Genomic DNA, 17166 nt, shown 5'->3' on the forward strand with positions numbered 1-17166 from the left:
GCCCCCCCTAATGGAGAACTGCTGCTCATTTGACAGGAGGCGATAAATAAAAGAACCACAATGCCACAGAGCGTGTTTGGAAGTGGCATACCAGCTACAGTGAAAAATGGCAGATAAGACTGCACTGGCCTCCCCACAATAGGATCCCAGGGAAGAACAGTACTTTACAGGTTAAATAAAACAGAATGAGTGTGTCTAGGAATCAGCAGCACAATGGGACATTATACAGCAGTGATTCTCAACCAGAATTCAGCCATGGGCCACACTGGACATTTAAAAGAACTAAAACTGCCTATAAATGGATGGGAAAGAATAATACTATTGGTAGGGCATCATCTAACTGGGCTGTTCAGCACCATGAACACAGAGTACTATACAATGTCATTATGTTATTCTAATATTACAGCAAACACCCACTGACAAACACCCAATGTACTGATTTATCAAAATAGGTTGCATATACAGTATAGTGGCACAGTGGTGAGCTTTACTGTCTCACAGTACTGGGGCCCTGTGTTTAGTTCCAAACCTGAGGGGGTTCTATCTGCATGGAGTTTGTAAACACAGACAGGCATACAATCTCACGGGGGCTGATTTTGTTCAAAAGTCAATTAACCTGCCAGTACGTCTTTGGAGTTTGCGAGAAAACCAGAGCACCTGGAAGAAACTCACATGAACACGGAGAGAACATAGAAACTCCACACAGTTAGCACCCTAGGAATTAAACACAGCACCCCAACATGATGAGGCAGCAATGCTAATCACTGCACCACTTTCTTCCCACAGCGAGAAATCCTTGAGAAACCAGATTATCTAGAATGTAAATAAACTGTGCACACTTTCTTATTAACTGACAGGTATATAACTCAAAATATTACCAATTGTAAGCCTTTCTGTCTGAGACAGGCTGGAGTTGAGGCCTACAATTACCTAGTGTGCCACAGCTGAGAAGTAATCAATGGCCTCGTTTTTTGTTCCATTTTCAACGTGGAAGAGAGGTGGCCTGAGCCAGCAGCTTTAAACAGGTGATAGACAAACCCAAGGATCCGGTGAATGCACGTTTAAATGACATTACAAGGAAACTCGTTCCCCACAGTGGTAGGGTGATAAACTGCAAAGATTAAATCTCAGCCCACACAAAGCAAAGGGCTAAGACAGTTTTCTTAAAAACTGCAGCTACAACACTTGACAGGACATCAAACGCCTTCAGCTTTTTCCATATTTACATAGCTGCCTAGCTGTCAAGGAAGCCAATAACTTCAAACAGTCAATGAAACTAAGGGCAGTTCATGGCGTGAAAAAAATTTAAAGATTGCTTCATGTATAAAGTACACAGTACATCAGTTCTTCTAACTTAATGTCTGTGGGTTACAGGACTGCAAGAACAAGAAACACGCATTGCTGAAATTTTAAAATAGGCACAACATATTAGCAGTTTATACCTACATAGAAGGCAATGTTTTATATAGGAAAAAATACAATGGTAGCAATACAATCAAGGATTTTTCCATCATTACAAAGACACTTCTCACATTAATGACACAATGCAATGACTTTTCTCTCTTTAAACTGAGTAAAAACATAAAAGGGGCCTGTAATGTTAATTCAATTCATTCAGAATTTGGGGAAAAAATGATTAAGAAAGTTTGCAGAGTATGATACACTTTAATCTAAGACTAAGAAAATCTTCTGGACATTTCAGTGTCATTTATCACTGAAAAGGCATGGATACTCCAAAATATTTTTAAAAAACATGTAACAACGCATCTGAATAAATAGCTTATATTGGCTGTAAAAAAACATAAGGTTATTTCTAAATCAAGACAATACGAACAGGCGCTGTTCATTCCAAGTGTCTTTTAAAATTAAAGTCAAGGAGACATGTGGATAGGTTTCGCTACATCTTATGTCAGGTGGAGATGATTGTTCATTGCTTTTCCTGCACTCAGAAGCACGCACAACTAATAACGTCTCCTCATCTCAGATTTTTCACACAGCCAAAAGCAGAGCCTTCGTTGTAGCATCTATATTTCCCAAGAGGTCTTCAACTCGGCCACAGAAGCAGGCCTGAGGTTTCTTCCTGTTTCAGATGTGAAATTTAACATTGTGTTTTTGTCTCCTCTGACAAATTGAAACCAAGTGTTAAAGGTGTAAAGGGAAAAAAATGTTTTAAAAATCTGAAGGTCATTTCTAACTGTTTCAGGAACACTAAGGTATTTAGCTCAGTTTCTAGTTTTTATGGAATAATACCATATTTTCTTTAACATTTATCACGGTAAATTTTCATTGTGTTTCTGCAGACACCAGAATATACTTTTATGAGAGCTGGGTGTAGAATCCCACAACCCTCTTCACAAGTTCATAATGATTCCTGTTGTTGTACTAAGTTTACACTGTCAAGCAAAAATAATCAGTTTAATTCTATGAAAAGCAGCAACAAAACCATATTTATTTTGTAGGTTCTGTTTCTGTTTTTACTATCTGTGTAACACTTATGATATATTTTAAGTCATTCCCTTTCTTTCTTATTCATTTAACAAAAACATTGTCAGTTAAAACAGTCAGTTTACAAAGACTCCTGCCATAAACACCAGAGATGTCAGGCATGCATGTCAAGTTACAGGAAACAATTGGAATAAACTGTACTTTTCCATTTAGGAAATTATAACTAGTTTCTTGCAAGCCACCTTTAACGTAACTTTCTGTCAATGTAAAGCCGTTTCTTGTAATTTACTATACATTTTTCATATCTCCATTTGCATGGACTCTTTTTTATAATTTTTTGCATATTCACATTCATTTCCTTATCAAATAAATTCTAACTGGTTTCATAATGACATAATGTTTCATCAAGGAGGACAAACCATTTTATAAATTATTTTGAAGAAAACAGAATTTGTTCACCAATGAAGTGCAGCACTTTAGATGTCTCTTGTACCCAGTACTGACCAGAACCACCGCTGCTTGGTTTATCTGATAACATTAAACTATGAAGTCCAATTCTAATTGCTTGGCTGAAAACACAATGCAGTGTATAGTTTTAATAATACTAGTCAAAACATTATAGCCCGCTGTACTTGTTATATTATATCATGAATCTATATATATACTAATGGAAAAATGAAATGCAACATTTTCTGGAATGAGAATACTATAGCTATAGCTTATGTACTTTAACAAAAAGTTTTAGGCCCTCTGACCAGCAATACAGCTTGTGCAGTGAGGCATTGCAGCTTGGCAATCACACAAAAGCTCATTAGGTGCATTTTTACCCAACAAGGTCCAGGTGGAACAATGCCTAATCAGATCACCTTTAAAAAGGCCTTAATTCAAAGCTTAAGTCACTGCAAGAAAAAGGCCACACTTTTCTGTGCCTTCCATAATGCCTCAAATGTCACCAGAAGCAAGGGAGAGGGCCATTGGCATTCTGCAGGCAGGCATATCATGTCCCAGCGTTGTGCGACACTATGGAGTAAGCCGCTACACTGTGTCCTGACTGCAGAGAAGGTTTCAGCAGACTGGCAGGATAGATGACTGTCCAAGATCCAGTCACCCTCAAGTGACCACACCAGAGCAGGAGCGACACATCAGACTTTCCTCTGGGAGATAGTTTCAGATCTGCCACTCGTATTGCTGCTGAAACTACCGGTAGACACAATGCCTGCATCAGTGACAGGACAGTGAGGCTCCATGCTGCTGGCCTTAGAGCAAGGTGCCCTGTCAGACATCCACTGCTCACACCTCCTAGATGTCACACCGGACTGGCTTGGGACAGACAGAGGCTGCGATGGACTCAGCAGTGGCATCAGATCTTCTTCATGGATCACTGTTCAGCCTGCTCCACACAGACGGGAGGTGTTGCGTTTCTTTTTTCCATCAGTATATATAGTGGGTATGATTATCATTTGAAGCAATGAACATTGTGCCTGCAAGAAAAAACACACTTTCTCCTGACCATCAGGTGCTTTTCCTGTCTGCAGCTGATGTAAGGAGGACAATAGCCAACGTTAATCCATGTTAGGCTGCTGGAACTGATAATATACCTGGTTGCATGCTCAAGGAATATGCAGTACAGCTAGCCGACATCCTCACAGATATTTTTAATATCTCCTTGAGCTAGGCAATCATCCCCGTATGCTTCAAGTCCACCACTATTATACCAGTGCCGAAGAAGTCAGCCATGTCCTTCCTCAATGACTATCATCACGTGGAACTCCAATTATCATGAAGTGCTTTCGAGAGACTAGTCATGAGCCACATCAAGTCCAGACTCTCTACCCCTTTGGACCCCCTTCAGTTTGCATACCGCCCCAACCAGTCTACTGATGAGGCTGTATCTCTTGCCCTTCACCTGGCCCTGTCCCACCTGGATAAGAAAGACTCTTATGTAAGAATGCTGTTTATTGACTTCAGTTCAGTATTTAATACAATCATCCCCCAGAAGCTGACAGAAAAATTGAGCTTGCTGAAGCTTAACACCTCCCTTTGTAACTGGATTCTGGACTTTCTGACCGAGAGACCTCAGACAGTCCAGATCGGTAATAACATCTCCAGCACCATCACAATGAGCACCGGAACCCCCAGGGCTGTGTGCTCAGTCCACTGCTGTTCACATTGATGACTCATGACTGTACTGCCTGTTCAAACTGCATCATCAAGTTTGCTAATAACATGACAGTGGTGGGCCTCATTAGCAACAATGATGAGTCACCATACGGAGAGGAGGTGGTACAACTAGTGGGCTGGTGCACAAACAACAACCTATGTCTTAACTTCAGGAGGGCCCACGCTGATCACTCCCACTGTACATCAATGGCTCTCCTGTGGAGACAGTTAGAGGCACCAAGTTTCTTGGTGTACACATTACTGATGACCTCACTTGGTCCCTCAATACCACCTCCTTTGCCAAGAAAGCACAGCAGCATCTCTATTTCCTGCGGCAACTGAGGAGAGCAAACCTTCCTCTGCCCATTCTTACCACTTTCTACAGAAAGTGTAGAGTGTCCATTGAGAGCACGTTGACCAGCTGTATGGCTGTTTGGTTTGGGAATTGCAACACTTCAGACCACAAGACCCTGCAACGAATTGTTGAAACAGCTGAAAAGATAATTGGAGCCTCCCTCCCTCCATTCCATTTCTGTCATCATAAACGCTGCATACACAGGGCCTCCAGAATAGTAGATGACCCCTCCCATAAACTCTTTGCCCTCCTACCATCTGGGAAAAGATATTGCAGTGTATGGGCTAGCTCCACCAGACTGTAACACCTTCTTCCTGCGGGCTGTCAGACTCAACACCCTGGAATCTACTTGCACCCACTCCAAATCCAGAAACAGGGTTTAAATCCCCAGTGTGTTGTGTATATTGTATTATTTACCTTGTAATTTGCACTATCTGCACTTTGCACTATGTGTATCCTGTCTACAATGTCTACAGTATGTCAGTGTCCTTTCTGTCCTGTCTATATTTGCACCGGGGACGAGAAGGAACGATATTTCGTTCCACTGTATACTTGTATATGGGTGGAATGACAAATAAACATGAACTTAAAATTACTATGAATGAAAGTGAATGTTTTTAACAAAATAAAACCAATTCTGGTGAGAACTGAAGCTGTCTGGTATATACACTTTTTCACTTACAGTTGATACACAGTTAACAAATAAAGAGAAGTCTAAGTGTATTATGAATAATAAAATATTACTGTAACTAAATTGAAAGCTTTAATGTATTAAATGTTTTTGTGTTGTGTTGTTTTGGGTTTTGTGTTGCATACTTGCAGAAAGACATGTTTGTGTTAATATTGTAACGCTTACGGCCGACAGGTACTGTGTAAGAGCCGGCTTACCAGAGCAGCAAGGGCGCCCGCCTGAGCCCCCGTTGCGTTACAATATAAAATGTTTTTCCATTATTGTGAAATCAATGTACAAGCAGAATAGGCAGATGTGATGGTTACCATTGCAGACTCACAGTTGGGAGTCTTAGATTCAATTCCAAACAGTGCCACATTCCATAATTCCATATGGAGTATACATATGGATCTCCTCCTGCCTCCTTAAGATGTGCTGGCTAGGTTACCTGACGTCTCTTAACTGTCCTTGTGTATCTCCCCGGACGTGGACTGGTGTCTCATCCTAGACATAAACTCACCTTGCTGCCCTATGCTTTTAGAATAGACTCTGAATTACTGTGACGCCTATTAGGAACAATTGCCTTTCTGGTAATGTGCAGATGCTACATTCAGAACAGTTGTCTCATTTAAATCTATATTTGTGTCACGTTGACAGCTTTCAGTTTGGCTTTTAAAACATGACATTTGTTTGAAACCAACGAACTATCACATGTCCACACATTACAATTGCCATATTTTATCAGGCAAGGACTCTTTACAAGAAAAATATAAAAACAAGTTTGTAATTTACCAATGATAATACAAGGAATTTGTATAGGAATGGTGCGTATATATACAAAATATATCATGTTACAACAGAAAAGAACCCCGATTTTGGGTCACTATTAACGATATAATTGTGAAAACAAATAGGAGTGGAAAACCTCACAATAATAATAATAATAATAATAATTATTATTATTATTATTATTATTGTGATTTTTATTGTTATTATTATTATTTATACGTCTACTACAAGAAGAAGTGCAATCAGAACAGCACTAGCAGATTAGCTTAACACTTAGACTTTTTCATTTGATATATAATACTGGACATAATTATGGAAACAAAAGACAAAGCAAGTACATAATGCAAATCATACATTACGGGGTAATAGCTTTCATGTAAAACTGTTACCTTACACGATTATTTTTTTAGTTGTCATGACAATATTATTGGGCAGCCTAATGCCTAACTTCACAGCAGCACCATTTAAGGTGGAACGAAAAACGCGAATAAGAAGCCAACTTCAGCCTCGTATCAAGCAGCCCATCAGAAAAGGTCAAACCGCCTAAATAAATACAGAATAGCAGTTTCCAAACAGCTACAAACCCTGTAAGGCCATTTTGAGCTGCTGTTTATTTTATACCTGTTCATAAAGCCAAGTCACTTTCAAGACTGCCCCGATTCGCCGTGGATCTGTCACGGAAAGGAACTTTTAGTTTGTTTTCTCTTCCTCGATCACTTTAATTGTCTGGAGTACAAGTAATCCTGTACTACACCCCGTATAAACTGGTCTCCAAAACAGCGTCAGCCGAAGAGAGTTTGATTTTCAGTCTCCAGACCCCTGCCAGCTGGAGAAAAAAAAGTTAGTCATGTCTTTTACATTTTCAGCTCACTTCTTTCTAAAAAACTTAAACAGTGTTTCAGCAAAAGAACCACGAGATTTTCCTAACAGGATAGCACCGGACTTATTTCCTTTTCACAAAAAAACCCCAACGAAATGGAACACTGTAGCCTTAAGGCCTGAGTTTGGAGAAAGGGAAATGTTTATTTTGCTTTAATAATAACCTTGACTACAATATTGTAGTCGACCAGATTCCAGTGTCCTTGTAGACATATTTCGTGGTACTACTCTCCCCTAAACAATACAGGTAACAGTAATATAGCATATGCCCTCGTTTCTGTATACACATACCGCAAAATATTAAACGTATTTTTACATTCCCGGAGAAACACGTGGAGTTGTTGATCATACGCTAGTGTCCCGGATGTACTGGCTCTGGGGTCACGTCAACATGGCGGCGTCCTTAAGTCAATGCTTTTTTTTTTGACTGAATCTGGCGGATATTGAGTAAGATCTGTGAGAATGTAGGTGAAGGATAGTGCAGTGTGGATTGTGCTAGCTCCGTGAAAGATGGAAGGAAGAGAATTCTCTGCATCACTTGTGGTAAACGCGATAGAATTGTTTTTCTCAAACGCTAAGAATTAAAACGTGATCTGTGCGATGCTACACGGAGTAATACGAGAAGAGGTTTCTGCAGATAAGTCTAATGACATGTTTTTGAATATAAAAGTGTTTAACCAAGGCTGTGCAACCAAAGCGTTTAACAAGTTATCAGAAATAAAATGTTATTTTTATTTGTAACTTTAAGCCCTTGGATGTGTCTGTGATACAAGTAAAATATTTTACTTGTTGATCAAAACCTAAAAGCAGATAAAAGTAAATGTCACCAACTGAAAAACGTACTTTTTCGTTTCAGTCATTTAACGTCGATTTGCTGCTTCATTGTTTGAATCTGACGATGTTTGGAGTGTTTTTATCTAATAAAAAATTACACAATTATACTCTAATTTTCAGCTAATTACCTGGAAAATGTGAGTAAACATATAGTGTCTAGTCAGTTCAAGAATAAGAGACACTCAGGAATGGGGATTCATTTTCGTATGGGGAATGAACGTATTTTAACAAGAAACATTTAAAAAATTAACGAGGCAAAACTTTTAATTTTATGCTGAAAATCGAGAAAGGCATTAACACTATGCATCTTGGTTTTTAGAATAACTAAGATTTGGGATATTATTTTTTGGCATAATTTTGATACATTGATTGTTCTTGATTGATACACTGAGAGACTTTAAATGTTGCGTAAGTCCTCATTATTGAGGTTGATTAGGCACGGCTGATTAAGTGATTTAATAAGTTGAATATCCAGCCCAGTAGAAATCATGAAAAGAAAAACAGAGAAAGAAACCAAGTCTTTGACTAAGTTACTTCAGAAGGCCTTGCTGATAATGGAGTTATTTCTCTTGAACAATGAATCAGTGTTTTACAGTATGTAGGCTACCGTTATGGATATTACCAGTGGCAGTGGCAGAGACAAGCAGAATGATGGCATAAATGATTCAATGATTGTTAATAACAGCCCAGTCAATAAGGAGGTCCAAGTGTGATGGTAGATGTGTCTAGTTGTGGCTCCATTTGTAGTGCTTGTTGACAAGCTGGCTTCATGGTGCAACACTAATCTTTGGACCGCATCTTCTTCTCGTACTGCAGGCTTAGTCTGATGTCATGTGTGAAAACACCACACATTCTCATTCCACTCGTGTATCAGTGATGTTCTTGCAAGATGACAGTGTTATAATTATGTGAAGGAGACCTGACTCAACAGACTTGAGCTCCGTTGACCATGTGGAGGGTGAAGATGTATGGTATCTAACTATAGTTTGGAGATCAGTGAACAGGAATGTGCTTTTCCTGGCTGTAGAAGAGCAGTGGGACAGAATCTCACAAGAAATGTTATGTGTTCAATAAAATATCAGTGTAAAAGCTATAAAAGATCACCATTTTCCTAATAATAACAGCCTGCAATGATTTGTAGTTACAAGTTATTAGTATATTGTGATGCTCATTTAAACTAAGTAAAGCAGGGAACTGGCTTCTTAATCGTCTTCTGAAAGATTAGTGTTCATGTTCAGCTTATTTCTTACATTGTGCAACAAAAACTCATACTCAATGTGGACTTTTTAAAATGTGCATTTTGACAGTATTTCAAAGTGTCTACTTTTCTTCAGTTTTGCATGTGCATTGTCAGATGCATCAGTTTATTAATTTGTTTGTTGACTAGTTTAATTAAAAACCTGTGATTTCCTGACTTCTCTGTAATACGATCTTCAGCAGTAGATCTTTTAAAAAATTGTCTCCCTTCAGGGCAAGCTTACTGATGCGCTGTAGGTAGAACTCAAGAATCAGTTAATGCAAAATAGATATATGGATTAAAAAGATCTGTAGCCATGTATATAGGGCCTTTTGTGTCTGCACACACAAACACAATTTCTATGGTTCTAATTGTATAAAAAGGCTTTATTCAGTTTACATATTTTTTGCAATCGTGTGCAATCATGAGATTTTGTCATTGAGTTTTGAGACTATTAGCTGTACATATTTCAATATTTTTTACTCTGAATGTTGTACCCTTAATATGCTTTTTACTCTTAACTATGTGCAGTGTTATGTTTTAATAAGATGTCTTTGTATTAAAAAATATCTTTTTTTTTGCAAAACACTTGATATCAGCCTTCATGTAAGAAATGGAAGAAGTAAAGGTTTATTCCGTGCTGAAAAGAGAAGAAAAGAAATGCAACGTTTCGGACGTTTCGTTTCGGACACCCACTCACAGCCCAAAGAAGGCTCCACAGCTGAAACATTTCTTCTCTTTTCAGCATGGCATTTACTTGTTCCTTTGCAGCCTACGCATGCTGACGCAGCTCCCTACTTGAACTACTTCATGTAAGAAATGCTGAATAATGTTCTGTGTAAATGTTGTTGGACTCCTGTTTCTTTACTGTATCACTTTGCACCTTTTTGTATTTTCCAGCCATTAAAGATAAATCATTGTTTATTTGTGTCTATGTTCCCAGGCAGGGGGTTGCGCTGGGATGTGTGTGGACCTGGTGTTATATCCGCTGGACACCGTCAAAACCAGACTGCAGAGTCAAAACGGCTTTTACAAAGCAGGTGGTTTCAGAGGAGTCTACTCTGGAGTCCTTTCAGCTGCTGTGGGGTCTTTTCCTACTGGTGAGCTTTCAGTCTCCACACTAGAGCTATTTGTCTTTTTAAGTAAGTGAGGTGCCTGCAGGTATGCCAGGTAAGGTGGGATACACCCTATCTTAAGGCAAGAAAGGCAGGATGCACCCTGCCAGTCCATTGCAAAACAAATGCACGCACGCAGCACCACTGAGCCTACCAGTTTGTTTTTAGGAAACAAACACAAGAAAAACATTCCAACTCCACATGGGCAGCCACCTAGGTCTGGAATTAAGTTAACAGCCCCAGTTCTGCGAGGCAGCAATGCTAACTAACCATTGTGTTCCTGTGCCGCCCAGCTGTTAAAACGAATTGCTTAATTCCTAGGCAGAGGCAAAGCCCATAACAGAGCACAGTGACGCATCAGATCAGAGCACACCCTGGTTATTAGGGTGAAGTACACCCAGTTCATCACAGGAGGTATCCCCAGCAGGGCTGGTCCCAGGTCATAGGGCTGGCTGACTGGAACAACTGAGCTCAAATAATTTTTACAGCCTGTAAGTCCAGTGGCCTCTCCACCACTCTATGCCATATCTCCCGCTTAAATTACAACTGTGCCTAATTTTAGTTTAAAATTTTTAATGTTTATTAGTTTGATACTTTGATAAATAAAGGTGTATTTATTATTCATTATGGATTGCCCTACCACTACAGATGCAGCCATTCAAAGTGCGCGGTACAGACATGTACCGGAGGTAATTGGCTACGGCATCGTGCATTGTGACGCACGATGACGCAAAATACCCTGGTACGTGATTGGTTGACTGACGGGGCATTCGTGGTCTGTTGGTCGGTCGTAGAAAGATTTACAGTTAATGTCTTTACTGTGCCCGTTTTAGCATTGAATATTCATATGGAATTTTACCACTGAAGGAAAATCTTAGTACCTGAGCATAAAAAGAATAGGAGCATACTGCAACGCGTGTGAAGGCCATAAACTATATCAATTTTGGAACATAAACATACAGTATATGGCTGGTCTCGGTACTTTAAAGAAAACATACACACCGGTATTCCATTTCTCCCTAAACATTTTAAGCATCGAAGTCTTTAACTAACGTGATACCGGAGTCAACAAGCATACTTTTAGAATTTGATTAAAAGGGAATATAATATGGAATCGCGTATCTAAAGAAATTAATAACGATATTATTATATTCATGTTGCAAAAAAACTGCAACGGACATAAAAACTCCCTTGCTTTTAACAGAGCGTTCCATAATTTCTAACTACGAAAATTATTTAAACTGTGACACTTATCATTCAACCAGAGCTCGAAATATCACAAGGATCCCCAAGAGCACAGCAAAGACTATATTAAAAGAATCGCGTGTCTAAAGAAATTAATAAGATATAATTATATTCGTGTACTGCGACAGGGCTGTGTAGGGCTGTTTCGCCTCTCTCTTCATGCGACTTCCCTTGTAGCCCACTGGTCTACGTGCCTTGTTACCAACTCACGGGTTGTGTGTTCAAATCCAGCTGGCGCTGTGACTTTTCTTTTAACATACATTTCTTCGAAAAAATAGAATAGCAATATTATGGACAATCAATTGATTTTTATATTTCAAAATATCACAATATGATCGAATCTAAGTCATTTTTGATAACAATGAATAGTCACCTTCTTCCCTTTTGACAATGGTCCCTGCTTCTGCTTCCTGCTTCTATTGTGTATGTGTGTGTGGGGGGGGGGGATCCCTTCAGATCTCCCTTCAGATTTAAAAGGTTATTAATCATATCTTCGGTGTCGCATCTTACCAGTGCAGCTGATCTTTTGCTGCGTGGGTGGGTCAACTATCACAAAGCTTTAGAGAACCTAACATTTCTATTATCCACAAATTGTAAATTTGTAATAGGGTAAATTTTTACTGGACAGTAATATTGATTTAAATCGCAAACGCGTGTTTAATTATATGTGTTTTTTTAAATCATAATCAGACAAATGCAACATAAATTGATACAGTATCTTTGTCTTCTAAGTATCTTAATAAACTTTCAGCATAGCTTTCTCCCCGTTGTGATCAAACGTGGAAGGATTAGATTGTAATCGTTCTTATTTTTCAAATACGTTTTAGAAAAGTGTAATCTATACCTGCCCAGACTGTACGCCCGCTTCACTGTGGGACAGCTGCACTGGTCGGCGGCCTTCCTAAGCCCCGCCCTGAGCACTTTCACTCCTGTCCTGCTCTTCCCCGTGCACCCCAGCCGGGCGCTCTTCGGCCTCTGCCCGGGATGAATGTATATTTAGATATTTACACCTGGCGCGGCACCGAGGGAGCGTCAGCATTTATAACTTAGTTTTTAAAATTAGTCAAGCAGTGTGAAGCATCTCCTTTTACTTTTAAGTCCCTTAAATACATTGAGCACAGCTTTCTCACCACTTAGATTACTTTTTGATACCATCCTTACACAAAGCAGAAACTTCTTGTATTTTCCGATGACATACAGTACAAGTGGAAAGATTACAGATTTTAATCTTTATTTTTAACTTTATTTTTAATTTTAAACTTTAATTTGGTACGTTATACGTTTTAGGAACGTTTTATCTATACAAACACCACAAAACTATTCTCGATTGTATTTCTGAATGTTATGTTACACCTACAGTAGTTCACTGCTTTAAATACATCCAATTAAGAAAGTTAGGTGTAGCACTTTAGATCTTTTTTTCTGAACCAGGGAAAATCTGATAATGTTTCTCTATAACAATAATAAAAAACTGTATTTTACATATGACCTTTAAAAGTGGTATCTCAAAGCAATACAGTAGATGTAAACCACAGATTACAAAGTAAATACCCGGACAAACACAAACGCGTTTTTAATAAAATGCGAGAGAGAAGTTTTCATTGACAAAAACTAATTGTTTGTGGCTGTCCACAAACGTGAGACTGTCTTTCTCAGACTCACATTCCCGAATGTCCCCCGCCCCGGTAAACAATCGGATCGTGCTCCCTGTTATATGGGGCGGCATGTTGTGTGACCACGACTTCCTCGAAGAATTCACGGTCCATAATTCCTTCGAAAATAAGAAGTGGTCCCGGGCCTCTTCTAGATATACCCCCCCAGACGTGAACCTTCAGTGGATGTTTGGGCTTTGGCTTGTCCACATATCTCCCCTTTTTGCAAAATGACATTGTTGAAAACTGTTCCAGAGCCACTGTTGTTTCGTCGGTGAAAAGTACATCCTGAAATGCCTCCCCCTGTTCAATCCATTGGAGCACTTGTTTGAGTCTTTCCTCTTTGTTTTTTAGCCTTATCATGGGGCATGTGTTGGTTTTTCTGTATCTCCATCCAAGCCTCCTGCGCACTCTTCTTATCGATGTCGGACTAACGGTTGCACCGAGGTCAGCCCATAGCCGTCTTTGGACTTGCATCGCCGGTAGCTCATCATTTTCATCAGTCAGTTTGTCGATAGCTCGCACAATAGGACTTGGAAAAAAAAGAGATTAACAGTTAGTTTTAAAAATAATGTGCGTAGTTGTATTTACATGCAAGAAAAGTATTTTTAGAAAGTTATTTACCTTTGAATCGTCCTCGGTTTAGATTCTCTTTGCCTCCTCTCCCCTTTATAATGTCGTCTCACTGTGCTTTCAGAAACAAAGATGTCCGTCGAAGCCAAATGCTGTACAATGTCCCGTGTTGACTTCCCGTTTCTTTTCATCTTCATTATTTGGTTTGAGAGAGTCTTCGTGATTTTGGCCATTGTCCGTCTCCTTACCAAAGCGATACAGTGGTGCAGCTTGAATTCTGTACCTATATACTGTATGGTATGGTACAGATAAAACTTACACCATACCGATGAGCTAATACCAGGACACCAGGAAATGTGTCTGATGCATTAGCAAGTTAAAACAATTGCGTCGAAAACCTGGGCGTAACAGCTGTCCCTTTTTCTGATCACTCGCTCTCTGGATACACGTCTCACCTGTCCTGTTCTTTGTTTTCCTAATTTGCTGATTATGCCTGCTGCGATCCACTCCTACCCTCACACCTAAAGAAGACTATTTTAAATTTCTTGGCGCGGTTCATTGTGGAATTAACCCTTGTATTTGCTGTCCTTAAGGTGATATCACATAAAGGTTATACTGCTATTTATTTGGATACGCAATTAAAAAAAAATAAAAAATGTTTTGAATCCCCGGCGGAACACATTCCATAAGAATCAGCGCTTTTATATATCGCCTTTAAAGGTGGCTTCTCAAAACGCTTTACAGGATAAAAACAACAATAACAGCTACAACAACAATATTGTATTTCATTGCACTTTGACAGAGCGTCCTTAAATCAACTGTTGACTCTTCTCTCTTTACTACTTGTTTGGAGTGACTGAGCTCCGCTCTGTACCACACAATGATCACCCCAGATTCTCTGCCCCGGGTGATTTTGGTTTTTTTGACAGAGGGCAAAAAACTCTCTCTCGCTTGCCCTCCCCCCCCTGTGTATTGTCTGTTTTTTTGTGCTGTCCTTTGACAAAACAAGGCTCGCCAGATAATGTGAATCGAAACCTGTTTTTCTAGCTTTTAAAGTCGTGTGATGTGTAAGCGGGAACACATCATTATATCTTACATATGAAAAATACATAATATAGCTCCCAAACAAACGCAAACGTGTTTTTAATAAGATGCTTTTATTTACTCATAATCTGACAATTTCAGGAAGACTAAGGAAGGACTAAGGGAATTGTCATCTGTTGTTGAAGCTCTGTGAGCTCGGTGACTTTGAGACCACTTGTTATCCCAGGTTGTTTGAATCGTCACAATTCAAATAGAGAAAAAAGAGCTGACTGACAAGATTTAAGATGTGGCTGTCAATGTTGGATTAAAAAAAAACACATTGCCCGACGTTTGTTGCATTGCTTGAAAAATAACTTTATTTCGAGAGACTGGATAAGTAATTCAAGTGTTTTTTTTTAACTTCCTGAAAAACAACTAATAATTTAACTATATGCGCAAATGTTTTATGATATGTCGCTGTTGTGAATGTCTGTGGACATGTGCTGGCTGGACAGGAGGCTCTACTGTACACAGAGAGGGGCGGGAGGGGGGGACAAGCCGATACATACTCTTAGAGTTTGATTAATAGGGAATACAATATACAAATATAGCACTAAAAATAAGATACGCTCTACAGACATTCACAACAGCGACTGTCAGAAGATAGGACACAGCGGCTCAGACACCCGCTGAATGGAAAGGGGCACTTTAATGTTTTGTATGGCTAATACTAAAGCCAATACTTTAATATTCTTTTCTGTATATTTAACAATAGTGGGTACTGGCCTAATTCGGCCCTGCTCCCGTTGTTAGGTGTTAATGTGTTGTTGTTAAGTGTGAATTTGTACCTGTTTCCCTGAGGTCTGGCTTTTTTTCTGGAAAACCATAACTCTGGTCTTGTCCAGATTGACTGTCAGCGCCCAGGTCTGACAGTGCTGCTCCAGCAGTGACAGGTTCTGCCGTAGCCTCTGTTCTGTGGGCGACAGCAGGACCAGGTCGTCTGCAAAGAGCAGGAACTCGATTTCTGTAATTAATGCAGATCAGTAAATCAAGGGACAAAACAATTGTTGCGCCCGGCTCCTCAATGGGCTTTGACGTGCTAATGCGTTGGTTTAACAGTCCGGGTGTGGCAAGCCTCTGATGTCTCCCGACTTCGGCAAAAGGAACCTGCCTTTCATTGGACGGGAAAGCAAGAGCCGACCGCTACGCTGCCCTCGTGTTTCGAAATCTTGTGACTTTTGAAATTTACTGGGGGTGGACCACGTCTGTAAATTTCGATGGGTCCAGAGGCAAAAGTGCCTTGCCTTGCAATCTCCGGGAAACCATTAGTAGCATGGTGAATCGGAGATTCTCAACCCTTACTTCGTGTGACTGGAAAATAATTCGTGATCGGATCAATGGAATGCTCTGTAGAAGGAGGCGCTCTTTTCCTCTAGTCTAACAGTCTCTCCACAAACAAAACATTCCTGTTAGACAAGAGGAATGTAAAAAAAACAATTACTTTTTGTCAATGAAAACCGGTGTGTGTGTCTCTCTCTACTGGATGTCCCTCTCACTCTCTGCTGAATGAATAAAAGCATTTTATTAAAAACGCGTTTGCGTTTGTCTGGTATTTACTTTGGTCCTTTTAACTGTTTTTCCATCTACTGTATTGCTTTGAGATGCCACTTTTAAAGGTGATATGTAAAATAATGTTTTTTATTATTGTTATAGAGAAACATGATCAGATTTTCCCCGGTTCAGAAAAAAAGATCTAAAGTATACTAGTTTGTCACTCTTCTCATCCCCTCTCTACTAAATGGCTTTTGAATAGAGTCACATAAAGAGAGAGGTGAAACAGCCCTACACAGCCCTGTCGCAGTACACGAATATAATTATATCTTATTAATTTCTTTAGATACGCGATTCTTTTAATACAGTCTTTGCTGTGCTCTTGAGAGTCCTTGTGATATTTCGAGCTCTGGTTGAATGATAAGTGTCGCAGTTTAAATAATTTTTGTAGTTAGAAATTATGAAATGCTCTGTTAAAAGCAAGGGAGTTTTTATGTCCGTTGCAGTAAAAGAAAATGCCTGACAAAGTAGGGCTTGGACAGATTCCAAGTGCATTTTTGCAATTTACGTTGCATTGTCCATTGTGCTGCTGTAATACAGTTTAAAATAATTCAAAGTCTAAACTGTATCAGCTTTAT

At 39.5% G+C, this 17166-nt stretch overlaps 1 protein-coding gene and 1 long non-coding RNA gene across 2 annotated transcripts in view; one reads left to right on the forward strand and one right to left on the reverse strand.

The window, feature by feature from the left end:
* Positions 1 to 6249: 6249 nt before the first annotated feature.
* On the reverse strand, positions 6250 to 7669 carry LOC148661860 (uncharacterized). Its single transcript, XR_015939624.1, has 2 exons — positions 7590 to 7669; positions 6250 to 7245 (listed from the first exon to the last, which is right to left on the reverse strand). It is a non-coding gene; the product is annotated as an uncharacterized LOC148661860 (long non-coding RNA).
* Positions 7647 to 17166, forward strand: part of slc25a26 (solute carrier family 25 member 26) — a 74479-nt gene continuing 64959 nt past the window's right edge. Inside the window, exons 1-2 of the mRNA XM_088636269.1 lie at positions 7647 to 7841; positions 10313 to 10469. Of these exons, the coding sequence (XP_088492395.1) occupies positions 7809 to 7841; positions 10313 to 10469 (190 nt within the window). The 5' untranslated portion in view covers positions 7647 to 7808. The remainder of the gene's footprint in view (positions 7842 to 10312; positions 10470 to 17166) is intronic.

The sequence above is a fragment of the Lepisosteus platostomus genome, chromosome 6 (genome assembly GCF_059453375.1).
Source record: "Lepisosteus platostomus isolate fLepPlt1 chromosome 6, fLepPlt1.hap1, whole genome shotgun sequence".
Taxonomy (NCBI): Eukaryota; Metazoa; Chordata; class Actinopteri; order Semionotiformes; family Lepisosteidae; genus Lepisosteus; species Lepisosteus platostomus.